Raw genomic sequence first — 16,921 nt, forward strand, 5'->3', positions numbered from 1 at the left:
CAATTGTATATTTGTAGATATTAGCTGCCAGATTCAAAGAACGGTTTTCTCTGAACAATTGTATAAGAAGGGTTTCAATGCCGTGAATCGGTGAGCTGTGCAAGAGACTAAGATTGTAACATAAGACTGTTTAATTAATTGAATGCAAGCTATTTTGTTGTTCTCTCTATAAGTTATGAATCCATCGCAACCTTGGTTAGAGAGTTGGGCCCACTCTTTTGATCAGGTGCTGTGTTATTTCTGTGTGTTGTTATTTTATTTATGTTGGTTTATTTCGATTATTGTTACAGTACTTTACTTCAATTGCTGTGAATGCTTTTATAATTCTGCAATTTATTCTTATTTACTGTCACAGTGGTTCTTTAATTAATTCAGTTATTAAATCTGGGATTGGTGATTGGATTGTGTCATTGTTACTTGCATATACTTTGCGCGTTACCTTGAAATAATATACGCACCTGGATTGATAAATTAAATGTGGAAAAGGGTTGAATAGTTATTCACACTCGGACACCAACATTTTGGCGCTGTTGTTGGGGAGGCTAACAAGGTGCAAGAACATGATCCACATTGATCTACGGATCAATCTCTCATCTTAGGGAGGGAATTTGTTACCTTGCTCTAAGTCCTAAGCGTAGTGTTCTGTTTTCTTTTCTTTTCGATTGATTTTTGTTTTGCTGATTTCTTAGAAACCAATCTCTCGTTTTGGGGAGGGAATTGTTACCTTGCTCCAAATCCTGAGCCTTAACTATTTTTCTTTGGTTTTTCTTTCTCGTTTTATTTTTTATTTTTATATAGGGGCCACTCTCTCGTCCTGGGGAGGGAAAGAGTTTTCTCACCCTGCTCCAGGTCTTGAGCTTTAGTTTTCTTTTTTTTGCTAGTTTATTGTTTTTGAATCATCCTCTCGTCTTGGGGAGGGAAAGAGTTTTTCACCCTGCTCCAGGTCTTGAGCCGTGAAAGTTTTAATGTTTTCTTTCCAATAAATGCATGAATAAGGGTTCAAATAAAAGGGGTAGAGGAGGACCCCAAAAGCAAGGAAGGAAGGATTTGGGTAGGAATACCTATATCCAAGATATTATTGCAAAAGCTGCATCAGAAGCCTCTTCGCGAGCTGCTGCTAGGGTGAAAGTTCACACAAAATTTGAAGGGCATTCTGTGGAACAACCTATACAGCCTCCAGGGGTGGAAGTATCCCTTTCAACAGCTACAGGAGAAGCAGGAAGTAGGGCATCAAAGGAATCAGAAACACCTCCTCTAGTATCAGACAGGGAGGAAGTGGCTAGCAGAGGGTCAGAAGAAGAAATCCACCCAAGGACTGAAGAAGGAGACCTTAGAGGATTCTCTTCACCTCGCGATCAGGGGAGTGTTGTTAAACTTCCACAACCATCAGTTGTTACACAACAAGAACCTGTTGAAGTTCCAAGCGAGTATTGGAAGGTATTTATGGCACCCGCAACATCTTCAATTGAATTCCCAATTGGGGATATCACGGGTGATGCACCAATGAAGCCTATTCCACTAACTGCATTGCCAAACTTCCATGGGCTTTCCACAGAAGATCCAGACACTTTCCTATTCGAATTTGATATCGTTTGCAGAGGATATGACTATGTCAATGATGCTCAAAAGCTGAAATTTTTTCCTGCTACATTAAAAGGGACAATGTTGCGATGGTTTATGGGTCTAGGAGGAAAATCCATCTCTACCTGGGATGACATGAAGAAGGCCTTCCTGGAAAAATATCAGGATTACTGTAAATCCCGGGACATTAAGGAAGAAATTTTTAAATTCATGCAGAAGGAGGACAAAAATATGGAGGACTGTGTGGAGCGTTTTAAGTACACTCTCCAGAGGTCTGGCCACAGTGACCTAGATAAGGATATCCTGAAAAATATTTTTCTCCAAGCCTTGAGGGAAGAATCTTTGGAGCTGTTAAACATCGTAGGTAAAGGGGATATATCTAAAGAATATTTTGACACCATCTGTGAACTCTGTATTCAATGTTCAAGGGGAGCCACAAGGAATAAACAGGGAATCCAAACTTTCAAAGCATCAAGCGGGGGAATCACAAAAGCAGAAATTGGGAACCTGCTGGATAATTTGAAAACTGATATCCTAAGTACATTGTCCTCCCAAATGGACACATTGCAGACAAAGCAGAAACAGATGGAGCTGGAAAGAACTATGGCTATTTTCTGCCCTCGGTGTAGAAAGAAACATCCATTAAAGGAGTGTCCACTAGACACTATAGAGACGTGTTATTTGTGAACAGAGTCACTCCACCAGTGCATGTCCATCTCTTCCAGCACTAAAGGTAGTATTTCAAGGGACAAATGAAGAACCAGATCAGCGATGCTTTACGGGGTCTAAGAAACCATGGCAGCCACGATAATCAAGCTTAAACCTAGGTACATCTCAAGATCCTTTTCACCATTATAATATGAATCCTCAGTGAGTTCCTCTTTGGCCTCGATATTATCATTACCCACCTTGGCAACCATGGTGTCCTCAACCTAACTCAAGTTCTTCATGGTGTCAAAGCTAGCATAGCCCTGTTCCCCTTGCTGCTCAATTTCCTCAGCCTACACAACAACAGTAGTTAGCACTGCCCTCTAATGTTTCCTCCAATAATCCTCCTCTCTGACCTCAACTTCCCATTCAGCCAAACCCAAATCCAAACAATAAGGGCGCTCAATAAGCAGACACCCTCAACCTTCCTTCATATAACATTTCTACCGCTGGGTTTAATGAGATAAATTTGCGATCTGGTCGGGTAGTAAATGCTCCTACATCGCCCGTTATTGTTGAACATCTTGATGATGAGAATCCAGAATCTCAAGCAGTCAGGGATGAGACAACCCAACCATCTGTGGAACATTCTCCTTCTCATTTGACTATTACTCAGGCCTGTCAAACTAATCTGCCTTATCCAGAATGATTAGCCCTGAGTAACTCAACCAGAATTTGATCTTTTAGGAGAATTGCAGAATCTGTTTGTGAAAACCCCCCTGCTTCAAGCCATGAAAGATGTACCTATTTACGCTAAAACTATCAAAGAATATTGTTCTAAGAGACCTGGGAAGAAAACAAAAGATCCACTTACAATTCATGTTATGGGGAGATTATCTGACATTATGCTGGGAAAAGCTATGCCTGTAAAATATGGGGATCTTGGGAACCCTATTCTAACAGTCCAGATTAATGGGGTAGATATTCCAAATGTACTAGTAGATTTGGGTGTTGCAATTAATGTAATTACTTCTGAAACCATGCTTACATTGGGATTGCGTGATCTTAAGCCTACCCCTACAGTCTTAGAGCTAGCTGACATATCTACAATTAGACCGATAGGGAAACTGGAAGACATAACGATCTTGGTGGATTCTTGGCACTATCTCGTTGATCTCCTAGTCTTGCATACGCAGTCCCCAGCTGGTGGTCATCCCCTTATTTTAGGATGACCTTGGCTTGCAACCACTGATGCCTATATTGGGTGTCGATCAGGAAACATGATAATTTCTAACGGGGAAAATACGAAAAATCTTATTCTCTACCCCCCTGCAGAACCAAGTTCACAGAAAAAGCCAAAACATAACTCTTTGTCTTTGGATGGGATCAAAATTGAATATCGGAACTCCAGCCAGTGCTTACCATGGGGCAAGCCCTTTGTTTTAAGAATGAGACATAGGATGATAATATCAACATTTTTCTTAGTAGACCTCACGCTGTTTCGGATCCAACTCGGTAGTTTTTGGAATCTATCATGAGTTGTGAAACACAGGAAACTATCAGATCAGAAATTGGAAATGAAGATATTTTGTAACAACATTTTCTGACAGCATACCGGTGGAGATCGAGCTGAGTAAGACACTGAATATCAACTTGATTCTTTCACTAACACATATTGAACAACTGCTGAAGATCCTTCAGGAATAGAAAGAAGCTTTCGCCTGGGATTATATTGATATGAAAGGTATCCCTGCTGATTTGTGTATTCATCATATTTATATTAAAGAACACTGTCGACCTGTGAGACAGCCTCAAAGAAGGATGAACCCTGCCTTGAAGAACATTGTCAAAGAGGAGCTCCAAAAGTTATTGGATGCAGGATTTATTTACCCAATCTCGGATAGTCAGTGGGTATCCCTATTGGTCATCGTTCCTAAAAAGAATGGTAAATGGCAGATTTGTGTAGACTATAGGGAGCTGAATAAAGCAACCTTGAAAGATCATTTCCCTCTACCATTTATCGACCGAGTCCTTGATACCCTGGTCGGAAAGAATTTTTTCTCTTTCTTGGACGGTTTTAGCGAGTATAATCAAATCCAAATAGCTCCTGAGGATCAGGACAAAACCACCTTTACATGCCCTTGGGGAACATTCGCTTACTGAGTCCTTCTGTTTGGTCTTTGTAATGCGCCTGCTACCTTTCAGAGGGCAATACTGGGGATTTTTTCTAACTTACTCGATGATAGTGTTGAAATTTATATGGATGACTTCACGCCATATGGAGGGTCATTTGAAGAAGGATTGGAAAACTTGGAGAAAGTTCTTAAAAGGTGTAAACAAATGCATGTTTCTCTGAGTACAACAAAATGTCATATGATGAGAGAAGAGGGAGTAGTGCTGGGACATTTGCTTTCGGCTACTGGAATACAAGTTGATCCTGCCAAGGTAAAGGTAATTATGCATTTTCCTGTACCCAAGACACCGACTCAGGTACGTAGTTTCATTGGTTGTGCTGGTTACTATAGGCGTTTTATAGAAATTTTTTCCAAGATAGCATTCCCACTTTTTCCACTGTTAATTAAAGATGTAGAATTTTTAATGATAGATGATTGTGGGGTGGCTTTTGAGAAAATCAAAGAACTGATTTGCTAAGCTCCAATCTTACGTAGTCCCAACTGGGAACTTCTGTTTCATATCCACACAGAAGCCTCTCAAACAGCTGTAGGGGTGGTGTTGGGACAATAAGAAGATAAGAAGCCGTATGCAGTCTATTATGTCAGCAAGAATCTAACATCTGTTGAGCTAAACTATACGGTGACAAAGAAGGAGTTCTTGGCTATTATCTGTGCTGTTAATAAATTTCGACATTATATTACTGGGTATCCTACTTTTGTACACACTGATCACGCAACAATCAGGTATTTGATGAATAAACCTGTAACTCCTGGGCATATAACAAGGTGGTTGTTACTACTTCAAGAATTTGATATCACCATTATAGATAAACTAGGCAAAGATAATGTAGTTGCTGATTTTCTGTCTAGATTAAGTGCTGATAATGAAGGAGAACTTGTAGAAGATAGCTTTCCAGATGAACATTTATTTGCAATTTCTACTAATACCCCTTGGTATGTAGACATTGCTAACTATTTGGCTACAGGAAAAGTACCACAACATTTGTCATACAGGGAACAACGGAGGATCATTCATCATAGTGCCCATTACTCATGGATAGCAGGATATCTCTTTTATACAAGGGGTGATCAGTAGATTCATCGTTGTGTAGGAGAAAGTGACATCTATGAGATTTTGAGAGTTGCTCATGATGGCCCTTGTGGGGGGCATTTTATGGATAAAAAAAATGGCCGCAAGGTGTTACAGATGAGATATTATTGGTCCTCCATCTTCAGCGATTCACAAAACTATGTTCGAAGATGTGATAGCTGCCAATGGATGGGTCAGCCTGGTTGCTCAGATGAAATGCCATTACAGCCACAAGTAGTTCTTGAGCCTTTCAAAAGATGGGCTAATTTATTTTGTGGGTCCTTTTAACCCATCGTCACATTAGAAAGTCCAAATTTTAGTTTTCACAGATTATATAACAAAGTGGGTAGAAGCCAAGGCTGTAGCGAAAGAAACAGAGCAGATTGTCTCAAACTTTTTATTTAAAGAAATTTTTGCTAGATATGGTGCTCCTAGAGAGATAGTTTCAGATGGAGGGGCGTAGTTCACATCACACATGATAGCAAAGCTTATGGAAAAATATGGGATCAAGCATAGGATAACAACCCCATACCATCCTCAGGTGAACGGTCAAGTGGAGAGCACAAACAAAGTATTGGAAAACATCCTCACCAAGACCATGGAAAATCATCGTAGAGATTGGGCTGAAAAACTTCCTGAAGCTCTTTGGGCATACATAACAACATGGCGGAACACAACATGATTTTCGCCATTTGAACTTGTCTATGGAAAATCCCCATTGTTTCCAGTGGAATTTGAAATCAGTATGCTCAGAACAACTCTGGAAGTAGGATTGGACCTCTTAGAAGTCCAGAAACAGGGTTGGAACAACTAAATGAGCTTAATGAAATTTGTTTAATGGCTGTCGAGAGGACTGCTGCCATACAACAACAGAGAGAAAAATGGCATGATAAATTTATTAAAAATAAGGTGTTTCATAGAGGGGAGTGGGCATTGCTGCATGATTCTCGTTTTAAGGATTTTAAAGGAAAGCTTTACTCATGATGGTTGGGACCATATGAGGTTGATGTTGTATTTGAAAATGGGACTGTTAGAATGGTCACAATCAATGATTTCCATGTTTCTTTTGTAGTAAATGGACATCGGCTTAGACTCTACCACTGCCCAGCCTCCAAAGAAGTCTTCATCAAACATCTCTCTGACAAATCTGGATTAAAGGTTGTTGGTGCAAAAAATGCCTCCTCTGCACCCATGAATTAATATATATATATATATATATATATATATATATAATGTTGTTACTACTCACTTGTTTGTCTTTTTGTAGGAGCTACTATTGAGGCACAATGATTATGGAGCTGAAAATTTCCCAAGTAATTGGAGCAGTCACTCCACCAATACTGATACTTCCAGAAATTTTCTAAGTGTCGAATGTTGTTACTCTTCGAATGCTGCTACTCCTTGGATGTTGTTACTCTGCCGATGCTATTACTCCTGGAAATTTTCTAAGTATCGGATGCTGTTACTCCTGGGGTGTTGTTACTCCGTTGCTGCTGTTACTCTCGAAAATTTTCTAAACGTCGGATGATGTTACTCTTAAAATGCTACTACTTCTTGGATGTTGTTACTCCGCCGATGTTACTATTGAAAATTTTCTAAGTGTCGGATGTTGTTACTTCGCCGATGTTGTTATTCCCGAAAATTTTCTAAGTGTTGGATGCTGTTACTGCTCAGATGCTGTTAATCCACTGGCGCTGTTACTCCCGAAAATTTTCTAAGTATTGGATGCTGCTATTCTTTGGATGCTACTACTCCGCCATTATTCTTCCAACTGTCACTTCTCTCAGGTAGGTCGCCAGGTACGTCTCTGTTGACTTTTATGGATTTAATTAAATATTCCATGGACAAGACATTGACATGTCGCGGACAGTTATTTATAAGTTGGGGGGGGGGGTGTCATCATAATTAAACGATGATGTAATTAAACTGCACTAATGATCAATCCAATGCCATCATTAAACCTTGTGTCGACAGTACGCCCCACGATCTTCACCATTATTTCGCATAATCATTAACATGTGTTGGGATTTGAAACACATACCGATCAATCCTTTCTATTTTAATGCAGAATAATTACCATTTCATCCACCGTACTTACCATAATTCGCCATGATTTTCTTCGTTTCCTAAGAAATCGCCCACTGTATTTACCATCATTCCATTTCATTCATTTTTTTTTACCATGCTGTTACTGCAAGAATTTTTTGTTGTCACTCCTTCCAATGGTTTGCTACGTCTGAAGTGCTGTTACAGTCTCTATAGGATGGGCGGACTGGCTGTGCATCATGAACCCAGGGATACAACCCTGGTCTGCAACAATGCATATGTATGGCAGCTTTTCGTACATGCAGGATCAGACATTTACTTCAATAGATTGCAAGGGTTCGATGAAGGGATCACGGTAGAATTTGTGTTGAATTTGGATGATAATTTCTCTAGAGTCAAAGGATTAGAAATTCCCATCACAGAAGAGGCCATTGCAGAAGTCAGTGGGTTAACACAACATGGATAGAATTGGTTCTCACATAAGGCTTTCCGGAACTACTTTTGCAGGCTGGAGAAAGCGTTGCCCAAAAGGGAAGGGGGTATGACCGTAAATCCTTGCCGTATCCATGGAATGAGGTAGCAAGCTTTGTCATGAAATACATAACTTGCGAAGGGCGGTTTACCACCTTGTTCAAGTACCATTTCAAAATCCTAGCTCATCTTCGATTCCTGCAGGCACAGGTTCATTCTTTGAACATGCCTTTCTTTTTTATGAAAAATATTCAACTTATGGCGCAGTCCGCTCGACACTCACGCCAAGTGCTGGTAGTCCTTACAAATCACAGACTGGTTCGACTATTGGTCATGCATGCATTGACCCAATTCCAAGTTCCCTGGGCACAATTCCTTGAAATGTCAGAAGAGGAAGTAGCAGCTGTTATAACTGCTAGGGAAGAAGAGCTAGAGGAATTGGAGGAAGAACCAACATCTCCTGCTAGTTTAGCAGGAGAAGAAGAAGAGCCAAAGGAATTGGAAGAAGAACCAACATCTCTTGCTGGTACAATGGGAGAAGAAGAAGAACTAGAGGAATTGGGGAAAGAAGAAGAAGAGCCGGAAGAAATGGAAGCAGAGGAAACAATCAGGGATACAGTCAACCACACAAGAACCAGCCCCGCCTGTGGAACCTATTGATGAAGAAATGGAAGTAGAGGAAACAATCGACGATACAGTAGAGGCTGCCACACAAGAACCAGCCCTGCTTGTGGAACCTATTGATGAAGAAATGGAAGCAATGGATGGAGTTGATACTGTCTTACAGGAATCAACTTTCATTAATGAAGTACAAGGAGAAGAAGTATCGGTCAAGGAGTTGACGAGTGATGCTGTTACACAAGAACCAACATCACTTGCCCAAACAGATGTGGATGTTGAAATGAGTAGGGGTGTCACACAGGAACCACCACCAACTCAGTCAGGGCAGGAAAATGTGAAAGGGACGAACCTTGAGGTTGACACTGTTCCACAAGAACCAACATTAACCGCAGGACAAGAAGTAATGTATGAAGAAGGCTCATCCCAATTAAGAGATGAAGGCGATGGAGAAAAATAAATAGAGGTAGCAGACAAGATCGGTATAGACCAGGCAGAGAACATCCCCCACTCTCCTTTTTCAGGCCATAATGCCAAGAGGAGTGAGAAGGATCCGTTCCCCCCGATGTTTAATGGAAGAGATTGTTGTTCCTCCCATATTGAAGTTCGTCAGCTCAAAGGAGGGTGCAACCATTGTTGGCTCATCACTTGCTGATTCCCAACAAGGGCTCCCTGAAGATGAGGCTAAAAAAGAAAATTTTGTAGAAGGACTGGAGCAAAGAACAATCAATGAAGGCATTGTCCAGGTGACAGATATTCCTGAATTGAGAAGAGGCAAAGGAGAAAGTGCTCCCGAGGAAAGGAAACCAAGTAAGGAAGACCTGGTAAAGGAGCCAGTTGATGCCTTTAATGGAAATCCACCGCCTTCTGAACCAGCTACAGGGTTGGGAGATGAATTTATTGTCAAACAAGAGTGGATAGAACAGTGTGAGAAGAGGAGACCACCTCTCAAAGAAATGTATCAACTTTAGTTTGGAGAAACCATGTGACTAAAGATGGAAGTTTAGATGCTGAGAAAGCAGGTATCTTAGCTGAAGAAGAAAACAAGGAAGTATAAATGGGAGGCTATAAAGCCCAAGGTCGAGGTCTCCTCAGCAGATGTACAGACAGAAGATGTTCCCACAACTTCTGTTGCCACACAAATTGGTCCTATTGAACGTTTGTTTGAGGCCTGAGAATTCTTCCTAGCTACTGAAATTCAGAAATGGCAATCTACCACGAATGAACATAGGAAGGAGACCAAGAGGGTTCGAGAACAAGTTGTTGAGATTATTACTGGGTATGTAGACCAGTTAGATATAGCAAGGCAGAGGCAAGAAAAACAACAGAAAAAGATGAAGGAATTAGAAGAGCAAGTACAAGTGTTGAAGGCAGATAAAGAAAAGATGTTTACCTTAGCACAACAAGTAATGGCCTGTCGACCTCCTGCCCATAGTTATGCTTTATTTCTTCATGAACAGTTCTTTTTCTTCTGCCTAGAAAGCATCTACAAGGAGATCAGCCATGAGATTGAGGACCCAATACAATTCCTTCGTATTATAAGAATTCATGATATCATGAGCCAACACTTGATGTGCGAACTCTACATGCATGGTTATTTCTTGAAGGATGATGAGACCTTCAATCTGGTTCCGTTCATGGGGGATGTTCACCTAAGAGCCTTCACGTCCTACACTATTAACTAGGTTAAATGGAGGAAGGCTTGTGATACTTTTGAAGAAAATCAAGCTACAAAGCTACTGATGGTAAGGAGGGAGAATGGTCAGTTAGTGACTATTTATAACAAACACTCCACCTTTCTACAGATTGAGGGATCTAAAGAATGAATGATGGCAACACAAAGGTGGTGTACTGACCTCTGTGTGAGACAGACAATCACTTTTTAGGAAGAAACCCTTGACAGTTATCAAAGGACGTGGATGATGTCGTAATTAGCTGTCAGAAACCTAGAACCTTTTGGAGCACCCAATTTTGCACGAGAATTAGAAAGAGTGCCATGTTTTGTTGCTTGCATTCAGACTTGTGGGGTCCGGTGGATGGGGATGAGGTTTCAGTTTCCCTCATTTGGTTGCTAGCAGAGAATTACACTCCAGCATATAATGTGAGGAATGATAAGTGGAAGGATGTCCTTATGATAGAAGGATATAAACCTCCAGGAACAAATATGGATGAAGAATACAAACTTGCTCAGCTTCATGCTGACCACAGCCGGTCAAACCCAGACCTGAAGAGACGACGAGCTGCATGAGGGCATGCATAAAGACCAGTTGGGGAGAGATGTTGGGTAACAAATCTGCATACTGTTAGCTACCTATACCAATAGGTTTCATATTTCATGATTGGCAATGAAAAGATCCAAATATGCTCTGCTTTGATGATGCAAAGATCACATATTTCCATAAGAATACAATCTGTGCTTATAGCTTGATGGGGACTAAATTTTGATGGATGGTCCAACAGTCTAATCTGGATCATGCCATGTTTTGAATTTTCAGTTGTAGAATAGAGAAAGAAGTCTGTCCAAACTGTTTAATCTTGGCAGACAAGTAGTTCAGGTAGAGAAGAAAAGGCTCCCAACAGCTTAATCTGGGACCTTGGAAGAAATAAGGGTAGAAGTAGATAGAAAAACAAAAGAAAAAGCCAAAGAAAAGAAAAGGCAAGTAAGGGTCTGCAAGCCTAAGTGCACCCTTCAAGAAGAAACAAAAAATGCTAGGCAAAATAGCTGGGTAAGTAGATGGGGTTGCAGAAGTGGTATTCATTTCAGATTTGACCTTGATGGTCAAGATGAGAAAAGAAAAACAAAGAAGCATGTCTAACTTCCCAATTATCCCTTTTCCCACTCATTACTAACATCCCCTCATCAATTGAATTGCTTAGAAAACTTGAGGTTTGATGGTGGTTTTATTCATTGAAAAGCCACATTTCTTGTCTAAATTTCTTTTCATTTTGATCTACTCCCTAAAAACTAAGTAAGTTTCAAATAAACTTAGTGATTTCCCCCTTTATTCACATTTTCCCCCATATTAACTCTAACTCTACTATGTAATTCCCCTATGTTACCCTTCCCCTACTATTATTAACACCATGGTGTATAAACCCCAAATTTTGTATAAATATCCCTCCCCTTGGCATTATAGCCAATAAGTCCTCTGTCAGGGATCAAATTGGCATCTGGTCACTTTGATGAACCTAAAACCTCACCCCTCTCCCTTCTTTCAAGTCATTCCACCCATTAAACCTCCGTTTGTAAAGAAAAACCTTATAAAAACCCCCTCTTACCCATAAACCCCTTGAAATTGTGAAAAAACCCAAAAAACCCACATTATGCCGCTTATCCAAAGTTTCGGCGCATATGTTTGATTTTCCAAAATACATTGAAAAAACCTTACAAAAACCCATATTCCAAGGTTTTCCGCCGGGCGCATATTCCAAAACAAACAATAAATTAATCCCGCCCCCCATCCGTATTTTTCAGTCACATCACCCTTCCGTCAACCGTCGGATCGGACCCATGAGATCCGACGGCCCTCGTTGATATCGGAGCGGCCCCGACGTCCGACAGATACCTTCCGATATCTGTCAGAAGGTGACGTCAGGGGCCCGCCACGCGCCTTCTCCACAATACATCGGAGGTACGCCTGACAGATTCCACCTCCGTAGCTATAGCGGTGCGATATAAAACCGCCAGCCGTTTCCGGTTTCGGTCAAACCGCTCATCCGACGTCATCCCCACGTCATTGCCACCCCGCCATCGCGTCGACCTTTTTGTCCGCCCTCATGCCAATGTGTCTGCCACTGCATCATCTCTGTGGACCAATAGCAGCTCGCCACCTCACCGGATGACGTCATGCTGACGTCATCCGACTCCGACCCCACCCGATGATGTCATGCTGACGTCATCCCAAAAACGCGCCAATATTGTCAAAAATCCATTTTTAGGCCAAAATCTCGTGTTTTTTCCATTTTTGGCAAAAGACACTACTGTTATTTCTGCATGCTGCTCACGTCCAAACCAGCACCCGCCTGCTAAAGTCGATTCCGAGACCGCCAGAGCCTCCGTTGCACCTGCATTCGCAACTCTTGCCGACGAATTCACCAGGTATTCTTCAAAATCATCCCATAAACCTGGTTTTATCCATAATTCTGCAAGTAAATTGTCGACAGACCTTAAAACTCTGTTTTCACCGTTAAAAACACTGTGACCTACACTTATATCTAGCCAGTGAAGCCATTAAACTCCTGCCGGGCCGCATTTGACAAATTGAGTTGAAATTCGCACCTAAGTTCGCGCAGTCGTGAACTAGGTACCTTAACTGACCAAACTCACTACAGAAAACACTTTGCTCAGTCCTGTTACTGTTTTATCAGTCCTTCAAGCGGTATTTCAATTGCTGCAACTGTCTCACTCATCCTCTGTTCCATACACTTCACATTTCTCCCTCAAAGAAAACTCTTGGTGTTGCTCTGCATAGCAACTCTGTTCATAAATCCTAGGAGAAGTCATGGATCCACCAGTGGCTCCAATAGCACTAAACATTGCTCCATTAAATGCCCCTCAGAGACATTTGGAATGGCAGTCCCTGGCAGACATGGACTATCAGATTTCAGAGGAAATGCTGATGGGTACCAAGTTCCACATTCACCTGCTTAATGAACTGAAGGCTAAGCATGAGGCTGGAACAGATGTGCTGGGCATATGGAGCTCATTCCTCCCTATTTTCAAGCTCCCTCAAGTTAACCAATTCCCTGAGTTGATCCATCTGTGTGCTGAAAATTATGACCCCACTCAGAGGGCAGTTCTTGACCCTTCAGGATCAGTTGTGTTTTATGTCACCCCAGAAGCTATCAAAGATATGCTCTGCTTCAGGACTGAGAAGAAGCTGGTCCCTCTATCACTTGTAGACCTGATAAATCGAGGAGCCAGAATGACAGATGCTTAGGTCACCAAACTAAACCAGCTGTATATTGGCTCTGACTCTGTGAAGTATCCTCCTATCAATCAGGTATACCTCAACCAACTGGGCAGAGATCTGGCTGACATGATCAGTCCCATTTTGGGCTACAACTCCATTGAGTACGTTGATCAAACTGTGCTGGTAATCATGCTCATGTTTGCTCCTGGCAAGTCTCCAGTCTGCTATGACTATGCCACCTATATAGCAGACAAAATACATGAGCAACTAATGAACCTAGCAAGAGAAAGAGTGTTCAGGTATACCTCCTACATTTACCACTTGATCTTATATCATCAACATCAGAAATTCTCTTTTCCAATCAAAAGAGAGGATGCCCAAGGCAATCCAAGATCAGTGGTATATTGGTCATCTGTTTTCCACCTTAGAGGTGAAACTCCATACACCTATTGTGAGTTCATAGATCAGTTCATTCACCCAGCTATGACAATGATGATGGGCTCACCTCCTCCGAGACTCACAGATGAAATGCAAAGGATCCTGCAACTATCTAAATCATACAACATCGGGGACTGGTACTTTTTCCAGCACCACACCGTCATCAGGATGTATGGGTGTGAATTGCCTCCCTACAGACTACCTTGTCAAACAGGTTAGAAATGCAATTCATTGCCTTTCGACTCACCTTAAACATTACCAATCGCTCGTTCAGGAGCTTACCTCACACTTTCTTGCATTCAACATTTCTTCTATACCTCGATCTCAAAATGCAGCGGCAGATTTGCTAGCCAATGTAGCTTCAAAGCTTCTACCTTCTGAAGACTACAGCCTTGATAGATTTTCCGTAGAATTACTTTTCAGACCTTCAATTCCCGACAATGTCACTAATTGGAGAGTATTTAATCATGACGATGATATTTTGCAGTTTTTAACTTCTGAGAATTCTTATGATAAGCAAGTTATTGAGGAAGATGATCATGATTCCTAGATGAAAGGAGTGCCCAAAGAAAATTCGATCCCCAAACCAGTGGTAAAATTAGAAGATCTTTACGATATCAAAGACAGGTTTAAACCTGTAATCAACACAAAGCTTCAAAGTTCTACCCTTAGGTTTGAATTGATAAATCTAGGAACCAACGAATCTCCTCAAAACATCAATTTAGGAACAGGACTATCTCAAAATGAAAAGGGAGCATTTATTAAATTGTTGAGAAAGAACAAACAGGTTTTTGCTTGGAAATATGATGACTTAAAGACATACGATACATCTATTATCCAGCATACCATTCCTATGCTTCCTGATAAAAAACCAATTCAGCAAAAATTAAGAAAAATACACCCAAATTTGGAGAGCCAGATTAAGTCGGAGCTTAATAAGCTTTTAAAAGCCAAAATTATTTTTCCAGTCCGACATTCAAATTGGGTCTCTAACATGGTGCCAGTCAGGAAGAAAAATGGCGACATTCGAATTTGTATTGATTTCAGGAATTTAAACAAAGCGAGCTTAAAAGACAACTTCCCATTGCCCACTATGGAGCAAATTCTCCAATCAGTGGCAGGTTCTGAATTGATGTCTTTTCTAGATGGTTTTTCAGGGTACAATCAAGTTCTGGTACACCCCGATGACCAGCTCAAAACTACATTCAGGACAAAATGGGGAACCTATGCATATCAGAAAATGCCTTTTGGTCTTATAAACGCCGGAGCGACATTTCAGAGAGCTATGGACATGGCCTTCAGAGGGTTAATTAATCGATCAGTAGTCGTCTACCTAGACGATATTACTGTGTATTCTAAAAAGAGAGATAATCATTTGCACGACTTAAATCAGATCTTTCAGAGATGCAAAAGATATGGTATTTCTCTAAACCCAAAAAAGTCCTTCTTTGCTCTAGATCAAGGAAAACTCTTAGGGTTTATAGTATCCAAAGATGGTATTTATATTGATCCTGAACGAATTAATGAAATTTCTGAAATCCCTTTCCCACACAACAAAAAATCGATGCAGTCATTTTTAGGTCAGATTAATTTTGTCAAACGATTTGTTCCAGATTTTTCACAGATTGTATTACCACTTCAGACAATGATCAAGAAGAATTCAGTCTTCAAATGGGGATCAGAAGAAAAGCAAGCTTTTGATGTTATCAAACAGTCAATAATCAATGCCCCAGCTTTGAATACCCCGAATTTTTCTAATCATTTTACACTATATACTATTGCATCCAACACTTCATATGCTGCAGTACTTACACAACTGAATGATAACAACCTAGAAGCACCCATATCATTTTTCAGTTCAAATCTTCAAGGTGCCGAATTAAATTATTCAGATGTGGAGAAACAAGCCTTTGCTGTGTTCAAAGCAGTCAAACATTATAGACCGTTCCTTTTGAAAACCCATACGAAAGTTATAGTTCCTTTCCCAGCGGTAAGACAACTATTAATTCAGAAAGAATTGGGTGAAAAAAGAGCCAATTGGGTTACAACGCTTCAAGAGTATGACTTAGAAATAAAGCCAGCAAAGATTGTTAGGGGCCAAGGTTTTTGCAGGATATTGGCAGGAGCATCAAACATTCACGAATCAAGCGATGAAGATCAGATTAAATCCATCAATCAGATAAGTGTCACTGATTCTGAATCTCAATATGCTGATTTGATATTTTATTTGAAGAACGGTTACGCTCCTCCAAATTTATCTTACAAAAATAAAAGGGCCATTAGGTTGAAAGCTAAGAATTTCACTCTCATTGATGATGTGTTGTTTAAACAAAATTATGATTCTATCCTGCTAAGATGTCTTGAGAAAACTGAAGCACTAAAGGTTCTGCAGGAGCTTCATGATGGACCAGCTGGAGGACATTTTGGAGCCGACACAACAACTCATAAGATTATTCATGCTGGATATTATTGGCTTACTCTATTTAGAGATTGCCATGAGCACGTAAGAAAATGCCTTAATTGCCAAACATCTGGTGGAAGACAACGAAAACCCGCTTTCCCTCTGCAACCTGTCAACATTGAACAGCCATTCGAACAATGGGGATTAGATATCATCGGGGAAATTACTCCACCATCTTCCAAACAACATAGGTATATCCTTACCGCTACTGATTATTTTACTAAATGGGTAGAGGCTATTCCTTTGAAGGCAGCAAATGCAGAGGCAATCATCGAGTTCATCGACCAATTCATCATTACCAGGTTCGGTGTTCCAAATGCTCTTGTTTTCGATAATGCTTCTTATTTCTCAGGAAACGCTATATATGATTTTGCTATTAAAAGGGGGTTTAAACTGAAATATTCTTCCAATTACTATCCCCAGGGAAACGGTTTAGCCGAATCTACTAATAAAAACCTCATCAAAATCATTAAGCGAACTG

At 40.7% G+C, this 16,921-nt stretch overlaps 1 protein-coding gene across 1 annotated transcript; it reads left to right on the forward strand.

Annotated features, from left to right (window-relative positions):
• Positions 1-3,020: 3,020 nt before the first annotated feature.
• On the forward strand, positions 3,021-3,461 carry LOC149257908 (uncharacterized). Its single transcript, XM_089391329.1, has one exon. The coding sequence runs from the start codon at positions 3,021-3,023 to the stop codon at positions 3,459-3,461; it is 441 nt and encodes a 146-aa protein (XP_089247455.1).
• Positions 3,462-16,921: the final 13,460 nt, after the last annotated feature.

This window comes from Pinus tabuliformis, chromosome 6 (genome assembly GCF_031772625.1).
Source record: "Pinus tabuliformis cultivar Carrire ecotype Pingquan chromosome 6, CPIR1, whole genome shotgun sequence".
NCBI lineage: Eukaryota > Viridiplantae > Streptophyta > Pinopsida > Pinales > Pinaceae > Pinus > Pinus tabuliformis.

What these genes read in the sequence shown, in the direction of transcription:
- LOC149257908 (XM_089391329.1), top strand. Translation starts at nt 3,021, where the DNA reads ATGAAAGATGTACCTATTTACGCTAAAACTATCAAAGAATATTGTTCT.